At 48.0% G+C, this 20581-nt stretch overlaps 1 protein-coding gene across 2 annotated transcripts; it reads right to left on the bottom strand.

Moving 5' to 3' along the window:
* Window positions 1–633: 633 nt before the first annotated feature.
* Fxr2 (FMR1 autosomal homolog 2) lies at window positions 634–20476 on the bottom strand. Of its 2 annotated transcripts, none has more exons than XM_055594174.1 (17): window positions 19914–20476; window positions 11299–11351; window positions 10689–10782; window positions 9959–10030; window positions 9706–9854; window positions 9173–9266; window positions 7495–7611; window positions 4409–4579; window positions 4157–4235; window positions 3735–3844; window positions 3145–3231; window positions 2663–2891; window positions 2284–2481; window positions 1998–2198; window positions 1818–1910; window positions 1578–1678; window positions 634–1323 (listed from the first exon to the last, which is right to left on the bottom strand). In XM_055594174.1, the coding sequence occupies exons 1-17, from the start codon at window positions 19992–19994 to the stop codon at window positions 1228–1230; spliced, it is 2025 nt and encodes a 674-aa protein (XP_055450149.1). In that variant the 5' UTR covers window positions 19995–20476; the 3' UTR covers window positions 634–1227. The 2 variants fall into 2 exon arrangements, with proteins under 2 accessions (XP_055450149.1, XP_055450148.1); XM_055594173.1 differs by having other exon boundaries at window positions 1818–1913; window positions 19914–20475.
* Window positions 20477–20581: the final 105 nt, after the last annotated feature.

Here is a 20581-nt window from a genome sequence, read left to right on the forward strand (position 1 = left end):
GTGCTAGGGATTAAAGGCCTGTGCCGCCACCACCCAGCTGGTACAATTTTAAGGTTGGTCCTGGCTTCTCAGAAGGCATTTAAGGGCCACCTTCAACCCCCAGTGTACTGTGCTGTCCAAACCACGTGTGGACTTTCCTAATCTGAGTCACTTCCTCTTTATCCTTGAGACCCCAGGAGCTGAGGCCATAGATGTGGATTCTGGAGCCAGGGCAACACCAGGCCAGAAACACAAGCTGACCCTCCTGAGTTCTATCCGCCCTGGCGAGGAAACCCATTTCCCCTCTGCTTAAGGCCCAGCCTGTGCCCCAGGCCCCAGGTAATCGGATTAAACAGCATGCTCAGCCTCTCAGCTCCTGGCAGAACAGATTCAAGCATTCTGGCCTAGCCTCCTGTGACTCAGGACTTAGGAGTGGCCCAACTCTATCAAGTAACCAAGGGGTGGGGAAAGCACTAGACCTGAAGCAGAGTCCTCTGGACCAGAAGAACACATGAGCATGGAGAGTTAAGTGTACAGAGTCATCCTCCTGACAGAAGGAGCAGCTACTAATAAAGAACAAGAGCCAGGGACCAGTGCACATCAGTCCAGGAGTCAAAAAGGCCTGACTTGGGGCAAAGACATAAAAAACACAAGGCCATTTGAATTTTTTTATTCTCTTTTTAAATACTGTACAGTGAAAAATAAATACGCCTTCTCATCCACCAGACAAGGGTATCCCCAACGCCCCGGGGGACCTTGTCACCCCTTCGTACACACCCCTGGTTCTACTCCAAAACCTTCCCCATGCCTCCCACCCACAAATACCCTCACTATCCCCGTCTTCCACAGTGATGAGGCCCCAGAAATGGGGGGTACAGGATGGGAGGAGGGATAGCAGGGGAGCCCCCCTGAACTGTCAAATCTGGGTGAGTCAAGGAGCACCCCCACCAACAGGCGGAGAATGGGGGTGTTCAGAGGTCGGGGCATTAGAGGATAAAGGCACATCCAGTCTGATAGGGAAGGGGAGGCTCCCCTCACCCTGGGGGGTAGGGTGGACAAGAGGGAAGGGGTATGACCCTGTTACACACCCCTCCACTAGCTCCTGGAGGTTGGGGGGGACCCAAGCTGCTGTGCCACCCCCCTCCCCCGTAGATAAGAGCAGCTCCAGCGTAGGTCAGTTGGACCCATGAGGGCCATGGTGGTGGGCAGCAAGCGAGATGGAGAGAGGAGGGATGTGGACTGGAGGTTTTATGAAACCCCATTCACCAAACTACCCAACTCCAGGGGGGCAGAGAGCTCCCCATTCTCCGAGGGGCCCTTGGGAAGCTTGCTAACAGAGTCACCCTAAAGAGAGGGGGAGGAAAAAGAAAGCAATTCATGAGTACACCAGGGGTAGGCAGTCCTCATTACAGAGAGGCCTGGAGTCCAGGGCCTAGGCTCTGGTCACCGTGAGCCTCGTCTCCTGTTTGCGCAAGCTCTGGCCTATTGTCAGCTTAACCAGATAGAGCCAACTCAGCAACTCTGATATTTCTTAGGAAAGTTTTCTGTGTCCCTGCCCCAAACCTAAGAGTGGGGTAAGCTGCATCTTGACTACCTACCTTCTGTCCTGAAAGAGAATCTTCTGAGGGTTTCGTGCGTTCCAGAGGTGGCCGCTGGCGGCTCTGAGACTCTGCCCGTGAGATGTAGTCTGCCACAGTCACTAGGAAAGGCAGAAAATCTAGACTCAGGAACTGGGGACTCCATCTCCACCGTTCCCCCTGAACCCACCCCTGGCTTTCTAGAGTACAAGGCATCCCATTCTCAGCTCCAGGAAGGCTCATCCTGCCGTGTCAGCTGACCTGGCTGGCGGTCTCCACTGATGGACCCATCAGTTCGGTTACCACGATTGCGGCGGCGGCGGCTGCGATTACGTCTCTGGGGTCTTGCTTCGTCTTCTGTGGAGTAAAGAAAAGTCATATGCCCACCCTCCCATCTTTCCTTCTTTCTCACACCCCTAGGAATCCAGGCTTGCCCCTCACCCAGGCCGTTCTCTGTCATGTTAGGACCATCAGACTCCAGGCCTCCATCCATGACAGTCCGGTCTTCATCAGTGCGGCGGCGGCGGGAACGGCGACGGCGGGCACTTGCTGGAGGGGGTTCACCAGGCTCTGAATCAACTGGGGGCTCTGGTTCTGATGTGTCCAATAGGCTGTAAGGATTGCTGTCTGGATCCTTTAGCACTGACAAGAGGAAGGAAGAGGCTGGGAGTCAGGGGACCACTATTCTCTCCTTTGGACCACAAATCTGACCCCAGCTCTCTGCTACCTGAGCTAATAGAGGACGAGTTATATCTTGAGGTAGGCCGGGGAACAGGTGGGGGTCCCCTTCCCCGGCCCCCAATCGGCCGCCTCCGGCTTTCTTCTCCACGACTTGGGTGATCTCGGTCACCAGGTCCTGCTCGATTAGACTCCTCTCTTTTTTCTGACTCTGTCTCAGAAGCTGTGGATGGGTCTGAGCTGGGGCCTGAAGGATACAGAAGGGTTTATTCAGAGCTGCTGCTGCTTGCCCTAGGAATTCAGCCACCTCCACAGGCAAACCAGAATTCTTCCTGTCACTCACAAGCACCCGAGCCAGTCACTTCCTCACTGCTTTCCCCAGGCCCCGCCCAAACACCCGTGCCCCGCACTGCTCCACAGCTGCTCACCATAGGCAGCACCAGCGGTCCTCCGGCCCCGGCCTCGGCCCCCGTAGCTGCCCCCGTAGGTTCTGGTCGCGTGCAGGGAGGAGGAGGAGCTCTCATCTGTGGTATAGCCAGCCTTGTCACTGCCACCACCGCTGCCGCCCCGTCCACTTCCAGGTGGGCGAAAGCCCAGCCCAATCTGCCGAAGCTGCTCATCAATTTGCAGTCTCTCCAAGCGAAGCTGTTCAACCTCCTGGTTGGAAAGATGGACAACACAGGAAAATTAAGACAATGGACAGTCCCATTCCTTCATGCGTCTCTATCCATATGGTCCTCTGCAGCTAAGCTTTTGGGACTTAGGCTCAGGAAGACAAAGGCTTAAAAAGAACATTTTGGGATACAGCCCCAGGGCCAAAATACCCACCAACAGACAGGACAGTCAAAGCTTATACACCAGCAAGCTTTGCCAGCCCATTTACCCGTCTCCCAGGCTTCTGAAACGGTACCTGCAGGTAGGAGAGGTGATACTCTAGCAGGGCCTGGGCATTACTGATGTTCTCTCGGGTGCCAACAAATATGAAGGGAACCATTCCCTGCAGAAAAGACCAGAAGCAAGCTTAGAAGTCAGTAAGGTGTGAAGACACTTGTGACCTTAGCACGCAGGAACTAGACACAGGAGCAGAATGAACTTAAAGTCATCCCTAGCTACTCAGTAAAGTGAAGTTCAACCTGAGCCATGTGAGATTCTGTCTCAAAAATTACTACCTCCCACTTTCAAAGACAGGCATGGTGGCGCATGCTTTTAGTCCTCACACTGGGGAGGCTGAGGTAGGCAGACCTCTGTCAATTGAGTTTAAGGCCAGCCTGGTTCACAAAGTAAGTTCCAGGCAAGCCAGGGTTATATATGGAGTCCCTATTTGAAAAAAAAAGAACAAAGAAAACCAAAAAATCAAAGATTGAAATGTTAAGCCCACCCCTCAGACAGGATCAGTCTACTAGGGCGAACAAAAGGTTCTGTCCCTCTACAGTCTTCAGCCCTCAGAAAATAGCACCTCTGACTTCTGAAAACCAACTTCCAGGCCCCTGTGCCCCATACCTCCTCCCTGGGGTTCTTCTTGTCGTTATCACCTTCCACACGAACCCTCACCACTCCAGACTTATCCACAATTTCTTGAATCACTTTCCCATTCTTTCCAATCACTTTGCCTAAATGGAAAAAGAAGGAATTAGGCTCTTAATTATTATTATTATGGAAATAAAACTCTTCTATAGCCTCTTATCTACATATATTGTCCCTAATTAATTCATTCTCTTGGATCTAGAAATCTCAAACTCTCCCTGGGACAAAAATGCTACAACCCCCACAAACTTCTTTTCCTTTTTTCTCACTCATGTGCAGAGTATTTACTCCATACTCCTAGACTACAAGTCCATGGAGTGCCAACAACCAAAATCGTTTTCAAAACTCTGCCATCTGGGCCCTGACTTCATTCCTTTTCTGCACACACTCAAACTCACCAACCAGGTTCCTGGGCACTTGGACAGAGTCCTCGGAAAATTCCAGATAGCTTCGGGCCTGTCGGCATGCCTCTGGCGTCTATAGAAAGAGTAAACTAAAACAGAACCTGAATGCCCCTGCAGTCTCTGACTTTGAAGAAATAAGCTGTCAATTAGGCAGGCAGAAGTCACCATAACTCAGACTTGTTTCCCACCTCAGCCTCTGTCCCCTCTGTCCTACAAAGGAACCCAAAACCCTGATCTTTTGCTGACCTCCCCATAGATGCGGAAAGTACAGGTCTCTTCACCCAACTCGATGGCAGTCACTCCTGGCACTTTTCGGGCCTGCTGGATGTTGGCACCGTGAGTCCCAATTGCCAGACCCATCAGGTCCTCTCGAACTGTAAACTCCTCTTGGAACGCTGCTGCCAACTGCTTGCTTGTCTGAAAGGAAAAAACGCACTGTGAGATCCTGGCAGTGGAATCTTAGAACACATGTCCTAGGTGCCTAATCCTTTCTATAGTTGAAATGTGTGTATGCTGGAGGGGAATGTGTGGAGAAAACCCATGTGAAAGGAAACCAGAACCACCTGTAATCCAGTAGCCACTAACACCACCACAGACATCTGAGGCACCTTTAAATACAGGGCCTAAGCCAGGTACGGTGGTGCACACCTGTAATCCCAGCATCCAGGAAGCAGAAGCAGGCGAAACTCTGTGAGTTTGAGGCCAGCCTGGTCTACAAATGAGCCCAGGCCAGTCAGTACTACACAGAGAAACCCTGTTTAGAAAAACCAAAATAAATAAATAAAATAGCCAATTTTTATGTGTATGAGCGTTTTTTTCCTGCATGTGTGTCTGTGCACCGTGTGTACATTTGTTGTTCCAGGGGGCCAGAAGAGGCATCAGATGTCTTGGAACTGCAGTTACAACAGATGGTTAAGATGGTTCCTGCCTGTACTGAGACCTGGGTAGAGTCAGCTTTTATACCCATGGTTTTTCACACTCTAGGCAGATGCTGTACCACTCAGCTATAGCCCTGACAGTTATTTTAAAACAGTTTATTGTTGGCCAGTGATTAAGAACTTGCCGAAAGTGTAGAAGGCTCTCGATTTAGTCCCCAGCAGAGAGATAAAAAGAATGATGTTGGAAGGGTGAACAAGAAAAACAGTATTAGCTAGTATTAGCTGGGTACAGAGGCACCTTTAACCCTAGCACTAGAAAGGCAGAGACAGGTAGATCTCTGAATTTAGACCAGTCTGGTCTACACAGAGCAAGTTCTAGGTCAGCCAAAGCCAGAGTGATCATGTCTCAAAAAGACAAGAAAAGCTGGATGGCAATGGCTCACGAATTTAATTCAGCACTTAGAGGCGAGTAGACACCTCTGTGAGTTCCAAGGCCAGGCTGGTCTACAGAAGTTGAGTCCAGGGGCGCCTGGAAACACGGCTCAGAAGCTAAGAGCACTGGCTGCTCTTCCAAAGGTCCTGAGTTCAATTCCCAACCACCACATAGTGGCTCATAACCATCTATAATGTGATCTGATGCCCTCTTCTGGCGTGCAGGGATACATGCAGGCAGAATACTATATAAATAAAATATTTTTTTTAAAAAAAGTGAGTCCAGGACAGCTATGGCTATCTCGAAAAAGCCAAAAACAAACAAAAACATAAGAGAAAGAATATAAAGAATATCAAGCAGGAGTTAAACAAAGACAGGATCTCTCTACATAGCCTTGATAGCCTTGCTGTGCTATCTCCATGTAGACCAGGCTGTCCTAGGACTCACCATGTAGACCAGACTGTCCTAGAACTCAAGAGGTCTGCCTGCCTCTGCCTCCAACTGCTAGAATTAAAGACGTGCACCACCACACCTGGCATGGCAAGTATTTCTGGAGAAAAGTGCACACCCCCCTGCCTCCATCTCCAGAATGCTGGGTTACAGGCCTGTGCCACCATGCCAAACTGATGTGGAGCTGGGAACCCAGAAGTAAGCAATCTGCTTGCTTACGGCATTAGCGCAGGACGAGAAAACTACGCTCCAGTTGAGGAGAGCCCTCTAGCCATTGTCAAGATCTATGTGTGAAGTCCTGTGAGGACCAGTTTTTTTTCTCAGCACCCATTTGGCAGCTCACAACCACCATGGAATCCAATGCTATCTTCTGACCTCCACAGACACCATTCATGCAGGCAAAACACTCATACACATAAAATAAATCTTGAAGAAACCCTGCTCCGTTGGAACTGGCAGAGATTATCAAGGGGAAGGAGTGATGACTTCACTTGCCAGTCCCCTCCTCAGCAGCAGAAATGACTGCTGCAATACACTCTGCACACTGTCTCAGGGAAAAAGCCTCCCGAAGCAGTCAGTTCACTCACCACATGGAATCAGAGCTCCAATTCAATCAAAACACACACATACTGCATACTCCTTTAAAACGTTCTTTCTGAAAAGGAAACCGATGCTTACAGGAGAGCTGAGGGTGTGCTCGGTAAAGGACACTTGCCTGGCAAGCGACAGGCCCCACGTTCCATCATCAGACCAGGAGAGAAAAAACAAAAAGGACAACGTGGGGTTGGGGGTGTGGGTCAGCTGATAGAGCACCTGCTTAGCATGCAGGAAGCTCTAAGTTAGACCCCCAAGTAAAACAAAACAGACATATAGGCTACACCTGCAATCCCAGCACTAGGAAGGTAGAGGCAGAAGGATCAAAGGTTAAATGTCACCACTGGCTACAAAACAAGTTTGAAGTCAATCGAAGATACAAGAGACCTTATCTTAAAAAAAAAAAAAAGAGAGAGAAGAAGAGGAGGAGGAGGAGACAGCAGAAGCAGAAGCCATGGCCGCTGCCACTGCCAGCAGCCAGGCATGGTGGCACATGCCTTTAATTCCAGCACTCAGGGAGGCAGAGGCAGGCAGATCTCTAGGTCCTGGTGAGCCAGGACAGCCGGGGCTACACAGAGAAACCCTGTCTTGGAAAACAAACAAACAAACAAACAAACAAACCCCAAGCAAACCAGCCAGGCAGTTGTGGTGCATGCCTTTGATCTCAGCACCATGAGAGGCAGAAGCAGGTGGATTTCTGTGAGTTCTGGGACAGCCAAGGCTACACAGAGAAACCCTGTCTTAAAAACAAAACAAAACCAACAACAAAACAAAATGCCCACAACAGAAACAAAAACAGCAAAACAAAAAAAATGTTAAAGTTATACCAAGCCATGACACAACACTGTCCTCTGGAGATTATGAGAAAAAGCAGTCATCCAGGATTAATGACCTAGCAGCTTTGGTCTATTTCAGAAACAAAATGAAAAAGGAAAGGACAATATTATTCAACATGAGAAACAGCAGCCAAAGCCTACCTCTAGGTGCTTAGTAGCTTCTTCATTGCGAGACATGAGCAGCAATTTGGTGCGAAGGCTTCGGAAATGCATATCACCCAGCAAAGATGCCCTCTTCACAGGGGCTTCTGTGGTTGACTGGGAAAATGAACAGAAAGTATTGAAAGCAAAATACAGGGGCTGGAGGAGTCGCTCAGCCGTTAGAGCATTGACTGCTCTGCCAGAGGACCTGGATTCAATCCCCAGCACCCACATGGCAGCTCACAGCTGTAACTCCAGTTCCAAGAGATCTGACACCCTCACACACACGCGCACACGCACAATAAAAATAAATAAAATCATTTAAAAAAAAAAAAAAAAGGAAAGAAAAAAAGCAAAATACACACCAGGGGAGCATTAAAGACTCCGAATCAGAATGCCAGAGTCCCTGAAAAAAAGCAGGTGTCAAGAAATGAAGATTTGTTTGTTTGTTTGTTTGACTGGTTTGGTTTTGAGAGACGGGTTTCTCTGTGTAGCCCTGGCTGTCTTGGAACTCAGTCTGTAGATCAGGCTGGCCTTGAACTCACAGAGATCCACTTGCCTCTGCCTGTCTCCCAAGAGCTTGCTAAGATTAAAGGTATGTGCTGCCATCACCCGGCAAGAACTTAGGTTTAAAATGAGGAGTGGTAGCAATGTTTATCCTCTCAGAATGAGGGAAGGTAAAGCAGGAAAACTGTTTCAAACCCAAGGGCAGCTTCAGTTTAATAGTGAATACAGGACAGCCAGGGGGGCACAGTAAGATCTTGTCTCAAAGGAAACTAAAAAGCAATGTGGAAGGCTACAGGAAAATTATTGTAACACAGCAACTGAATAGCTAAATACTGACAGAAGTCACTTGACAACGAGGAGCAAGTGCAAGGTGAGTTATACAATGCTTTTTTTTGTTTGTTTTTTTAATAGCAGGGGGCAGTGGTACACACTTTTAATCTCAGGACTTGGGTGAGAGAGGCAGGTGGATCTCTGTGAGTTTGAGGCCACCCTGTTTACATAGCAAGTCCCAAGACAGCTAAAACTACATAGTAAGGACCTGTCTCAACAACAACAAAAACAAAAACAAAAAGATTTATCTATTTATGTGTGTCTCTCTGTGTGTGAAAATGCTATTTGCACGTGGGTGCAAAGAAGACAGTGTCAGGTACCCTGGAACCTGGTGTTGGACGGGTCCATAAGACACACGGAGAAGGCAGGGACAGGAATGCCCCCAGCGCTGGCTGGCACACTGGCTGGCTGGCTCTGGGTTCAGTGAAGATACTCTGCCACGTGTAGGATGATTAAGAAAGGTACCTGATACCAACACTTCAGGGTTTCCCAAACTACTTACATACATGGAAATACGTATATACACACAGAGATGCAAATATATCCAAGGGCTGGGCTACAACAGCTAAATGGCAGGGCACTTTTCTAGAGCACACATGTGCACAAAAATTACGGTTTAATCTTTAGCATTAAAAAAAAAAAAAAAAAAAAAAAAAAGGAGACGGGGCAAATTAAGGTCACACGTGAAGAAAACTAAGGAAAGGCAAGTCTACCTGGGTCCAGAAGTGTTAGAAGCAATAAAGTCCCAAAAAGTAAGCGTGAGCACAGTCTGCCATATCCACTCTGGGAAAAGGAAAAATTGTTGAAAAGGTTTGTACTAAATTCAAGTGTGGAAACTCACCAGAATGAAGAGCTCACTGTTTGTGATGTTGAGAAAGATGCAGCTGGCTCCCAGTGCTTTCTTGAACTCTTTATGGACATTTTCGTTGGAGCAGCTGCAGAAAAGAGTGAGGTGCTCAGGACAGGAGGCAGAGAGAAGTTCAGGGTCAAAATGGAGGGAAAATGAGAAAGGTAGAGCCACTGTTAAAAAAAAACAGGGATTAAGAAAACTACTTTTGAAAATAACAAGAGCAAGGCACAATGGCACACACTTGTGCCTTGATCCCAGCACTTGGAAGACTTGGAAGGCGGAGGCAGACAGATCTTTGTGAGCCTGAGCTGTGTAGTGAGGCCCTATCTCAAAACAAACAAAACAAAGACAGACAAGAAAAAGACGAACAAACATGAAATGGAAGGGTACAGAATATCATGCAAAAAGGTCCTCACAGGGCCGAAAATGAAGAGAAAGAAATGAAAAGAGTGGAAGATCTAGGAGAAATGGGACAGAAGCTGGCATTGCAGAGAGCCCTAATTCCCACCCTCTCCAACACTCACGCCTCTCTGAGATCCTCAGGCACAGCCATGGTAACCTTGAAGAAGCTGCCTTTGGTTGCAAGGGGATTGGGATTAACTGGCCGAAGTCTTTCCAGGGTGACAATCTCATTGTAGGTAGCATCACAGGCAGCGTACTCAATGACATAGAACTGGCAGGAAGGAAAAGAAAGCGTACAGCCCGGGTACACACTGCTGCCTCTCCATGAGCAAAACAACAGCTTTAAGAGTTCCCCAAAGGGCTTCAGTCACTCACATCTCCCTTCATCATCCGCACCCGCGCCAGCCACCAGCCACAAGGTTCCTGTTCATTGGCTCTTGAATAGACCTGAAAAGGTCAGAAATACAGAGATATGGTATTGAAGAATCGAGAACTGGGAAAATCATTAAGATATCTAAGAAGCATTCTTAACCCACAAAAGAAACCAGAGTAAGGAGACACTGAAAATATGAGGTCACTGAGTTTTATCTATTTCATTTTTCTTGTTTAGTAGATAAGAGTTAGCCAAGTCCAAGTTCAAGTCCCAGAGCTCACGGCTGCCCTGACTACCACTCATTCCCTGCACATACTAATTCATACTAAAGAAAAAAGATGGGGTCTCACTATGCTGCCCAGGACGACCCCAAACTCTTGGGCTTATATGATCCTCCCCGCTCAGCCTTTCAAGTACTGAAACTAGGGCTCTGGATACATTTCAATGAAGAATGTTTGCCTCACGTGTTCAAGGTCCACGTGTGTATGTGCATGTGTGTCTGTCTCTCTCTCTCTTAAACACACACTGGATTTAACACAAATGAATCAGACCCCTTAAAACTGGTACCCTGAGGCCTCACACCACAAAGAACAGAACTGCTGCATTTTACTTCACTGGCTACATGGCTAAATATGGGGGCTCAGATGAGGAAGGAATAAAATCAGTAAGTCAAAAATCCAGAACCCTGAGAAAGCAAGCCGAGAGTGGAAAGGTGGCCCTCACAGCCCTTACCTCGACTTCATCTCCCTCTGTGATCTCCTTATTGTAGTCAGCTGGAGGTGGGAGTCGGACATCCCCAAAAGGAATCTGTCTCTCACTCTGCCAGCTACAACACAAACAGTGACATGAAAGCTATTCATATGACGTAGCTGTCCACTCCCTCGCAGAGGGTCACCCCTGGGCTGGCCCACCTTTTCTTTAGAGATTTCTTTACTTATACATAGGAGCACTTTATCTGCATGTGTGCCTGCATGACAGAAGGGATCAGATCGCATTATAGGTGGTTGGCAGCCACCATGTGGGTGCTGGGAATCGAACTCAGCACCTCTGGAAGAGCAGACAGTGATCTTAACCGCTGAGCCATCTCTCCAGGCCCCTGCTAGCCCACTTTTATCCTTCCTGGTAGTTAAGAGTCGAAACCCAGGCCCTGTTCCAACCACCAACTTGCTACCAACTATCAAGTGCCCAAAACCTGCATCAAGCTACCTGCCCTTTCCCCCTGGAATTTCCATCCAAACCCTTTGCTCCCTGACAGCTACAGCAGGCCTCCCAGAACTCAGCAGCCCCACTTTTTCACTCTACTTTTAGGATTCAGTATCCTTGTCTATTCCCAAGGTCTTACTTGTTTTCAAAGAAGATAGTGACAGAATCTTCATGGACATCCTTCACAAAGCCCTAAAAAAAAGTAAAAAACATAAAGAAAGAGGTATCAGAAACCTTTAAGAGTTTCAACTAGAAATGTAAGCAGTCTACACACAGCAAGAATGACTATATTAGAAAAGAATATAAACAATGAGAGAAAGCCAGGCATGGTGGCACATGCCTGTAACCCCAGCATTCAGGGAGGCAGAGGCAGGTGGACCTCTGCGGGTTCAAGGCCAGCCTGGTCTACAAATCGACTCCAGGGCAGCCAAGGCTACACAGAGAAACCCTATCTCAAAAAATCCAAAGGGGAAAAAAATGAGAGAAAGGAAATGGCATAGACAAAATCTACAAAACACGGAATAGGAACAAAGTAGAACCTGCACCGGAGCATGCTGGGAACTGGTGGCCTACTCAGGATCCCAGTTACCTCCCTATCCGACTGCCTCCTGGAGTGCTAACCAACATGCCAGGGTTCAATTAAAATACCAACAACTTCCACCAAGGCTAAGAATATCCCACAAGACAGTGTAAGGCTGAACTAGAACACTAGAGGATATCAGGGCCTGCCAAGAGGGAGGGTCTGACTCCCCCAAAGACCTAGCAGACTTAGTACCCAGAGCCCAAGTCCTTGGAGAATAAATGGATCACTAAAGAAGTTCAAATTAATAAGCAGTTTACAAAAGAAAGTATGGTTTAAAAGATGTCAGTCTAAATAAAAAGAAGACCCCAATCTCAAGAGCATGCCGAAAGGAAATCATTCAATAATTGGCTTACTTCCTCTTATCCTAAGAAGCCAAACTGTGTGTCCCACCTACACTCTCAGTTATTCTGTCTTCTCTCCAGGCTTTTCACACAATGATTTCTAATTTTGACAAAGTTCAATTCCTTATTTTTTACAAACTATGCTTTTAGTTTCACATCTAAGAAACTTCTGGAATCCAAAAGTTTTTTACTATGTCTTCTAGAAATTTTATGTTAGTGTTTGAAATCACATTGCTTATGTAATACAGCACTCAAGAACTGAGGGCAGGTGTGCTTGTGCATGGAGGTCAGAGGACAGCCTATGGAAGCTGGCTCTCTTCCACCATGAGGATCGTGGGATCAAACTCAGGTCCACGGCCTTGATGGCAGAGACTTTTCTACCCACTGAGCCATCTCCCTTGACCAAGTTTTTTACTTTAGAGATAGCAGCCCAGGCTGGTCTCAAACTCATATGCAGCAGAGCCTTTGACTTCTGGCTTTCCTCTTCCTATCTCCTAGCGCTGTCATTACCTGTTCATTTGGTGATGACAGTGTTCTGTGCAAGCTTTATCGCTGTTACACTTCCAGTTCTGATGTTGCTTTTGATTATTATACATTAGTTTGTACTTCCTGATTTTTTATAAAACTGGAAAGATAGTTTGGAGAAAGGATGGTGCTTTCAACAAATGGCGCTGGAAAAACTAGACAGCCACAGGAAAAAAAAAATGCACTTTGAAACATCTTCAGCATTCACCTCAAAAATTTGAAATGGAGCAAGGTGTGGTGGTGCATGCCTTTGATCCCAGCACTCTATAGAGAGACAGAGACAGGCAGATCTCTGTGAATTCGAGTCCAGCCCGGTCTACAGAGTGAGTTCCAGGATAGCCAGGATTACACAGAGGAACCCTATCTCAGAAACGCCAAAACCAAGCAACCAAACAAACAAAAAATTTTTTTAAATGGGGGCTGGAGAAATGGCTCAGCAATTAAGGCCACTTGCTACTCTAGCAGCAGACCCAGGCTCACATCCCAGCACCCACACGGGTGACTCAAGACTACCTGTAACAACAATTCTAAAGGACCCTCTTCTGTCCAGTGTGGCAGGAGGCACACAGGCGGCACACACACTGATATTCATTTACATCAAATTTTAAACAATTGTGAAACATTTATTATTTTTGTTATGTATAGGTGCATGAGTCTGCTTGTGGGTATGTGGATGTTGAGTGTAGATGCCCAAGGAGGACAGAGGTGCCAGACACCCTAGAGTTGAAGTTTTATACACTTGTGAACCGTGATGTAGGTGCTGGAATTGAACCACGGTCCTCTTCTAGAGCAAGTACTTTTAATTTTAACTGCTGAGGTTGTCTCTCCAGAACTAAGAGAGAAAAAAGAAATTTAACATATAAGCCAGCCGTGGCTTATGTAATACAGCACTCAAGAACTGAGGGCAGAAAGCACAATTTTACGGCCTTCTTTGGCAAAATCATGTGTTGGCACCAGGCATGCAAGTAATGCACATACATACACGTGTGTGTGTGTGTGTGTGTGTGTGTGTGTGTGTGTGTGTGTGTGTAGAAAGATGATAGATAAGTACAGACAGAATACCCAGACACAGGCTGAGTATGGTGGTACACATCTTCCCAGGTCCCAGGATTGAGAAGCAGAGTTCCAGGCTACCTGGGGCATATGTAGTGAGACACTGCCACAAACAAACAACAAACAAACATTGCCAGGTGGTGGTGCCCCACACTGTTAATTCCAACACTCAGAGGCAGAGGCCTGCACATCTGAGTTCAAGGCCAGCCTAGTCACATAATGCGTTCCAGGTGTCATGTTTTCTGACATACACAGTGAGACACAGAGAAATGATGTCTTGAAGAAAACCCAAGAGACAGATAGAGATAATTAGGGGCTTTGGTTGGAGTATGTTCAGTGTGGTGTGTACCCACCAAGTACAAGGCTGATTCAATCCTCAACATCAAAACCAGCAAGAAAGGCAGGCTCTTCAAAAGGCCAGCACTATCCAAGGCCCAGCCCCAAGCACGGGGACTAGGGCAGTAGCAGAGCTTAGGAGGAAATGTACAGAGCATTGGGGTGCACAGCTCCCACCTCACAGAACCAGCCAACCACGGACTGTATTGCTCTTTTCTTGTAATGGGAGAATCTAAAACTGGATTTTGCTCTAGAAACAACCTACTAAAGCTGTTTTGGGAACATCTTACTATCCAGCCCCAGCTGGCATAGAACCTGTCATGTACACCAGGCTGTTACGTGGGCTTGAACTCAAGAGATCTACCTGCCTGTATCTCTCAAGTACTGGGATAACATGCATAGTCTAATACGTCCAGTTTTGTGTCATATGCATATATGTAAGGCCAGAAATTCCTCTATGTCCCTCCATCTTATTTTTTTTTTTTTGAGGTAAAGTCCTTCACCAAGCCTGGACTGACCAATAAGCCCCTGGGTTCCTGTTTCTGCCTGCCAATGCCAAGATCACAGAGATTTGCAACTATACCAAGTTACTTATGTTGGTTTTGGGGATCCAAACTCAGGTCCTCATGTTGGTACAGCAAGCACTGAGCCATCTTCCCAACCCTACTACTTCTTTAAAGAAATAAATAAACAAAGTTACTTATTTGTACCAGGCAGTGGTGGCTAACGCCTGTGATCCCAGCACTGGGGAGGCAGAGGCAGGCGGATCTCTGAGTCCGAGGCCGCCTGGCCGACAGAGCTAGTCCGGGACAGCTGGGCCCTGAGGCCCCGCGGCCCCGCCCTAAGAAACAAGACGCACTCATTTAATTGTGTGTGTGAGCATGGGGCCTGCATGTGTGCACGGGCAGGCCCTGCGCCCCGGAACTAAAGTTAGGGACAACGAAGAGCAACTATGTGGGTGCTTGGAACCGAACCCCAGTCCCCTGAAAAACAACAAGTGCTCTAAACCAGTAAGACATCTCTTCAGCTCCCTACTTTTTTTGAGGGGAGGGGAAAGACAGTCTTTTCTCCTAGAGCTTGACTACCACCCAAAGTGTGGACTAGTTACCACGACCCCGCTCAGTTCTTAACCTTTTCTTCCTCAAAAATGTTTATCTTTTCTTCTTCAGAACCAATGCCCATTCTTACTCATCTCCACATAACTCTTCCAAGGCACTTCCACTCCTCAGCATTCGCCTAGGTCCCTTTTCCCTCAGTTTGTCTGAGGCAGGATGTCACATAGAATACACTATGTAGGTGAGGAGAACCTTGACCTCCTGATCCTCCCAACTGCTAAATTCTAGTGATGCATCACCAAGCCTAACCTTTTTTTTTGGGGGGGGGGGGGGATGACTTTTTAGGATACAACTTTTTTTTCGTCAAATGCAGAGGTCTGGTTCATTTCAGCACCTTCACTGTCAAACCAGGGGAAGGCACTGCTTCAGCTCCTCTGCCTTCTCCCTGTCTATGCTGACCAGGGTATAAGGACCTCTGCTGCAGCAAACCTTGAACTTCATGCTATCCTTGTTCTTCTTGATCTTGATGGATCTGACATCCTTCTACCTGGCTGTGAGCAGAAAGTCCTTGATTTCCTCAACGTTCAGATCTGATGACTGCACCCAAAAAAACTCAGTGGCCAGAACTGAAGAGAATGGAAAACACCAAGCCTAACCTTTTATAAAACTCTTTATCCAAATGTCCATCTCCAAGACTTTTCTTTCTCTCAGCGGGGTAAATGCAGATTTATTGATGAAAGAGGCAGAGATCAGGCTTAGTAGCATATACTTCTAATCCCAGCACTTGGAAGGAAGGCAGGTGGATCTGCGTTCAAGACTAGCCTGATTGAGACAGTGAGTTAGTTCCACGACAGCCAGGGGTACCTGACTTTAAATAAATAAGATAGAGAGACAGACAACAATTCTTGAGAGAGGCTCCAAGGAAAAATACCCATCTCCAAGTGTTGGATTATCAAAACACTTACTCTTCATCAAACACATTCTAAGGAGAAAAAAGGAAGTGGCAAAGTCATAATCCCTTGGCTGCCTCTTTCACAGACTCTCACCTCTGCCTGGATATAAGCACTCACAAAGGCTATGCCTACGGCTCTAATTCTCTTCTACTATGAGCTGGCCCATAAAGTGAGTAGCACTATTACCTTTTTTTTAACCCCAACTTCCAAAGCAGAAAGGCTAATCCTTCTTTAGCAGCATAACCCAATGCCGCTTACCCTTATCCCTCCAGTGTTATTTTTCCCTTCAACTACTTTCCAGAATTACTCTCTTCCCAACTTCATATTCCAGTTCTCTTTCTGCCTCTTAATTCTACCTCTTCACTTCAGATGCAAGGTTTTCTTTGGAGAACAACAGAGATGGCAAAGGAAACGCGAACTTCTGTGTGGCCTATGCCACTGGGGAAATAATCTGTTAGAAAACCATCTAAATCCAGAAAATGATCTGATTCAAAGGCTGCAGCATTCTCTGGCTTAGCCCTGGCCAGATTAAGGAAGACTGCTCTTAAGTTTCTAGACACTTCAGTTTCCTTAATTAGAAGATATGAAACTATTCTCCATCTTCACTACTCAAAAGGAATTCTAGAAGAAAAGCAAAGAGCCAAGGCAAAAGCCATGCTTTGATGTTAACAAGGCCCCATTAAGGAAAGAATGCTGAAACAGTGGTGGTGCACGACTTTGATCCCAGCACTCAGCACTCGGGAGGCAGAGGCAGGCAGATGCTGTGAGTTCCAGGACAATCTGAACAGAGTGAGTTCCTGAACAGCTATGGCTATACAGAGAAACCCTGGCCCCCCAAAACAAAACAGAAAACAGGACTGACTATGGTAGAAAGTGAGCTTCTATTTCATGTGGAAAAAGTAGAACCTAAAAAATGACAATATAGCCAGGTGAGGTGGCTCAGGCCTGAAATCTACTAAGCGGGAGGAAGAGCTGGGAGAACCACAAGTTCCAGACTGAAGGGCGATGACACTGCCCCTCCCACAAAAACACACAAACAAAAAGGATTAAAAACACATGATAAAGTTGGGGTTGGTGGAGTGCACCTGTAACCCCAGCACTTGGGAAGTGGAGGCAGTAAGACCAGGAGTTCAAGGTCACCCTCACCTGAGACTCACCTTAAAACAACGCAAAACACATAATCAACCCTGACTGAAAAGGAAAGCCTGACAGGATGGTTATAAAATAACTTAGATTTCAGATCTGGGATCTATCTACCCTGAGAAAAAAAGTAAAACACAATTCAATTCTGAGAGAGAACGGGATCTCCCAAAATTTACGGATCAAAAAGACAGGTTAATACTCCAAAGTTTGCTGAGTCATGAATATTAATCAGCAAGGTTAGATAAGTAGATAAGTATCCACATTATACTGCATTAAAGAAAGATTAGCCCAAAATTTAGGGATTTTTTTTTTTTTTAAACTCAGCTACGGAGCAGAAGGTGCTGCAGTGGCCAGAGTTAAAAATCTGTATTACTTGGCTTTTACTCAACTGTTAACTCTGAATCAAACATCCTGCCGGCCCCCTTCACTCAAATCTATCACTGCTATGGCCCACAGATAAAAATGGCAACACTCAAAGAGATCTCTGTTGGGTACACATATGTGTAACAGAAAACATGTCCCTTCCCAGCCATTTCATATAGTTAATTTGAACTGAGCGCTCGTTTTTCCCAGCTGCGTATGGCTTCCATGCATCCTTAAAACAGCAGCAAGTATCTGGCTCTCATACTCAGCTTAAGAATCACTCTTCCAACTAGCTGTGGTTGTGGATGCGTTCAATGCCAGGAATCAGTAGATGCAGACATCCCAATGGAGTCTGAGGCCAGCCTGGTCTTCACAGTGAGGTCCAGGGCAGCCAGTGCTACGTAGAGAGATCCTGTCCCCCAAAAGCAAATGAGGAAAAAAAAAAACATTTTTTTTGGAATTCAACATCTGGGGGTGAGGATACAAAGGAAGGTTAACATATATGAAGAAAAATGTGACTAGCATCTTTTGTTTGTTTTGTTCTGGATACAGGACTTCATTTCCCACACTGGTTTTGAACTTCAACCATCCTACGTCAGCCCTGCAAGTACTAGGAGTGCGCACCCACCATACCCAGCCTGCTGGGAACTGCTTTAACAAAGGTAATACAAGTCTGAGGAAAAGAATACTAAAGCATAAATGTGTCCTAGCAGAACCCAAAAGGAATTAAGAGACTTGTGACACAGAAAACAGAAATGTTAAAGATATTCTTCAACTCAGAAGAAAAGTACCAGGAGTTAGGACTGTGACAGGGTCAGAATCAGCTGGGAACCTTCTTCAGGAACTTGTGTGTAGCACACAGGACAGGCGGACATGAGTGATACACAAGAAAACAGAACTACCAAGATAAAAAGCCCAAGACTTAATTGAGAGGCTAAATTAAAACTAATAGATATGTGTCCCCATAGACACTGGGTAAAGAACTTGATCAGAAAAGGCAAAAATGGCATTTATAGTGGGTGAAACACTTATCAGTTGAGCTGCGGGCAGAAACCATCCACAGCAAGGGCAAAATCAAGTCCTTTTTCAGCTACAAAAAGATACAATTTCATAGTAGAGTCAGAGAAAGCAATCTCCAAGGGCATGAGAAATAAGGAAAGGAGGCAGTTCTCACCATCTAATACTATGAAAACTCTTTCTCTTCAGAGTGAAAGAGTAAGAGAGGAATCCAAAGTTTCTGAGACAATTCCACACACAAAAGGCAAAAAGGCTCAGAATCCCACCCATCAGATGAAAAAACAAAACAAAACAAAACAACAACAACAAAAAACGTGGGGGTCTTAATCTAACTTGCAGAGGGGACCCAGAATGGACTCAGACACAGGGTGTGGGATGGATATGTGGATAGTAAGAAGAAGAAAAAGAAGAAAAAAAAAAGTTCTGGTGTGGTATGGTGGTTCAAGGGTGTAATCCCAGGCTGAGGAAGAAGTACAGAAGAGTTCAAGTTCAGCCTGAGCTGGCGAGAGCTGTATACCAAGACCTCGTCCCAACCACACCCCCCAAACTAGTTCAAAGGAATCAAACCTTGGAAAAAAAAGGGGGGGGGGCTGAAACAAGCAATTCTGAATGATACTTTTCTTTCCAAAAAGATTGTCAGCAAGCAGAAATGTTGTTGGAGTAAGAACACAGTCTTGTTGAGTCGCTTTAACTTAAGAAAATGTACGAATGACCTAGATATGTCAGGAGTCAAAAGAAACTCGAATCCATTCTTGGGTAGCTGGTTTTGGAGTAAATGTGTGGTGAGGTCACAGATTCGCCCAACAAAACCACTTTATGGGTGGCTGACTGATAGAACCTAGGGCCAAAGGTGCTAAATAACGCAAACGAGTTCTGACCGGGAACAGGAATATAAGATGAAAGTTGAGTAAATTTTGGTCTGGAGCCAGTAGGCAGGAGCCTCCCCGATGACCGAAGAGCTAATACGGGACAGTGGGCATTCCCAAGGGGGTCATGTGGGAAAAGAAAGAGGCTCCCCCATGTGCTCGGGCCGCAGGGAAGGCTGACTGCTCGCTCAAGTATCCTATCTACTAAGAGACAAGAAAAGTGGACGCGAGGCTGGGAAAGGGGTTTCTCCAGGGGGACCAGGAGCGCCCACCCGTGCCCAGTAATGACCCGATGCCCATGCTTTCAGCTGAGGAGAAAAGCAGGTGTAGGAGCCGGCTGGGGGGGGGGGGGGCCCACGGGGGTTCACGCCCACGGTCTCCCCGGGAGGGTTTCGAGTGGGAGCGTGAGTCGCAGGTCCAGAGGGTCGGGACTGAGCTCCAGAAACTCGATCCGCCCCGCGCTCCCCGCCCCGGCTGGGGGAGGGGGCCAGGGTGTCCCGGGCCGGCGCGCCTTCTCACCTTGTAGAAGGCTCCGTTGGAGCCCCGCACCTCGACGGGCAGCCCCGGCTCCACGTCCCCCCCAGAGGCCAGGCCGCCCATGGCGCCGCCGCCACCTCCGACCGCCCCGGCGGCGGCCGAGGCAGCGCTCTGCGCGCGGGCCGGGCCGGGCCCCCGGCGTCTCCCGGGAGGAGGAGCCGGAGGGGGAGCCGCGGGGGGCGGGAGCCGGGCCGGTCCCACGGCGGCCCTGCTACAGCCGACGAGCAGGGGGCCGGGGCCGGGCCGCTCCCCGTCCGCCGCCGCCGCCTTGGTCTCCGCCACCGTGAGGGAAACGGCCGCCGCCGCCGCCGCCTTCGTCACCTCGGCTTCCGCCCGCCGGCGCCCCCGCTGCTGCCTCAGTCCCGGGACCCGCCGCTGCCGCTGCCGCTCCACGGCCTCCACCTCCCCCTGCCGCCGCCGCCGCCGCCCACTGCGCAGGCGCACAGGGCACCCGCCCGCCGCGCGCCGAGCCGGAGGGCCAGGGCGCAGGCGTCCCGGCGAGCGACCCAGCTCCCGCTCGCCAGCGCGTCAGGGCTCCCTCTCTCCCGGCCACTCTCTCACGCCCCCTCCCGGCGGCTCCTCTGCGCCTGCGCGCGGCGCGGCGCGCGCTCCCCCGCCGCCGCCGGCGCCGTCCGGGCCCCGCCCCGCCC

This window comes from Psammomys obesus, unplaced genomic scaffold, assembly GCF_907164565.1.
Source record: "Psammomys obesus unplaced genomic scaffold, mPsaObe1.curated_primary_1811, whole genome shotgun sequence".
Lineage (NCBI taxonomy): Eukaryota > Metazoa > Chordata > Mammalia > Rodentia > Muridae > Psammomys > Psammomys obesus.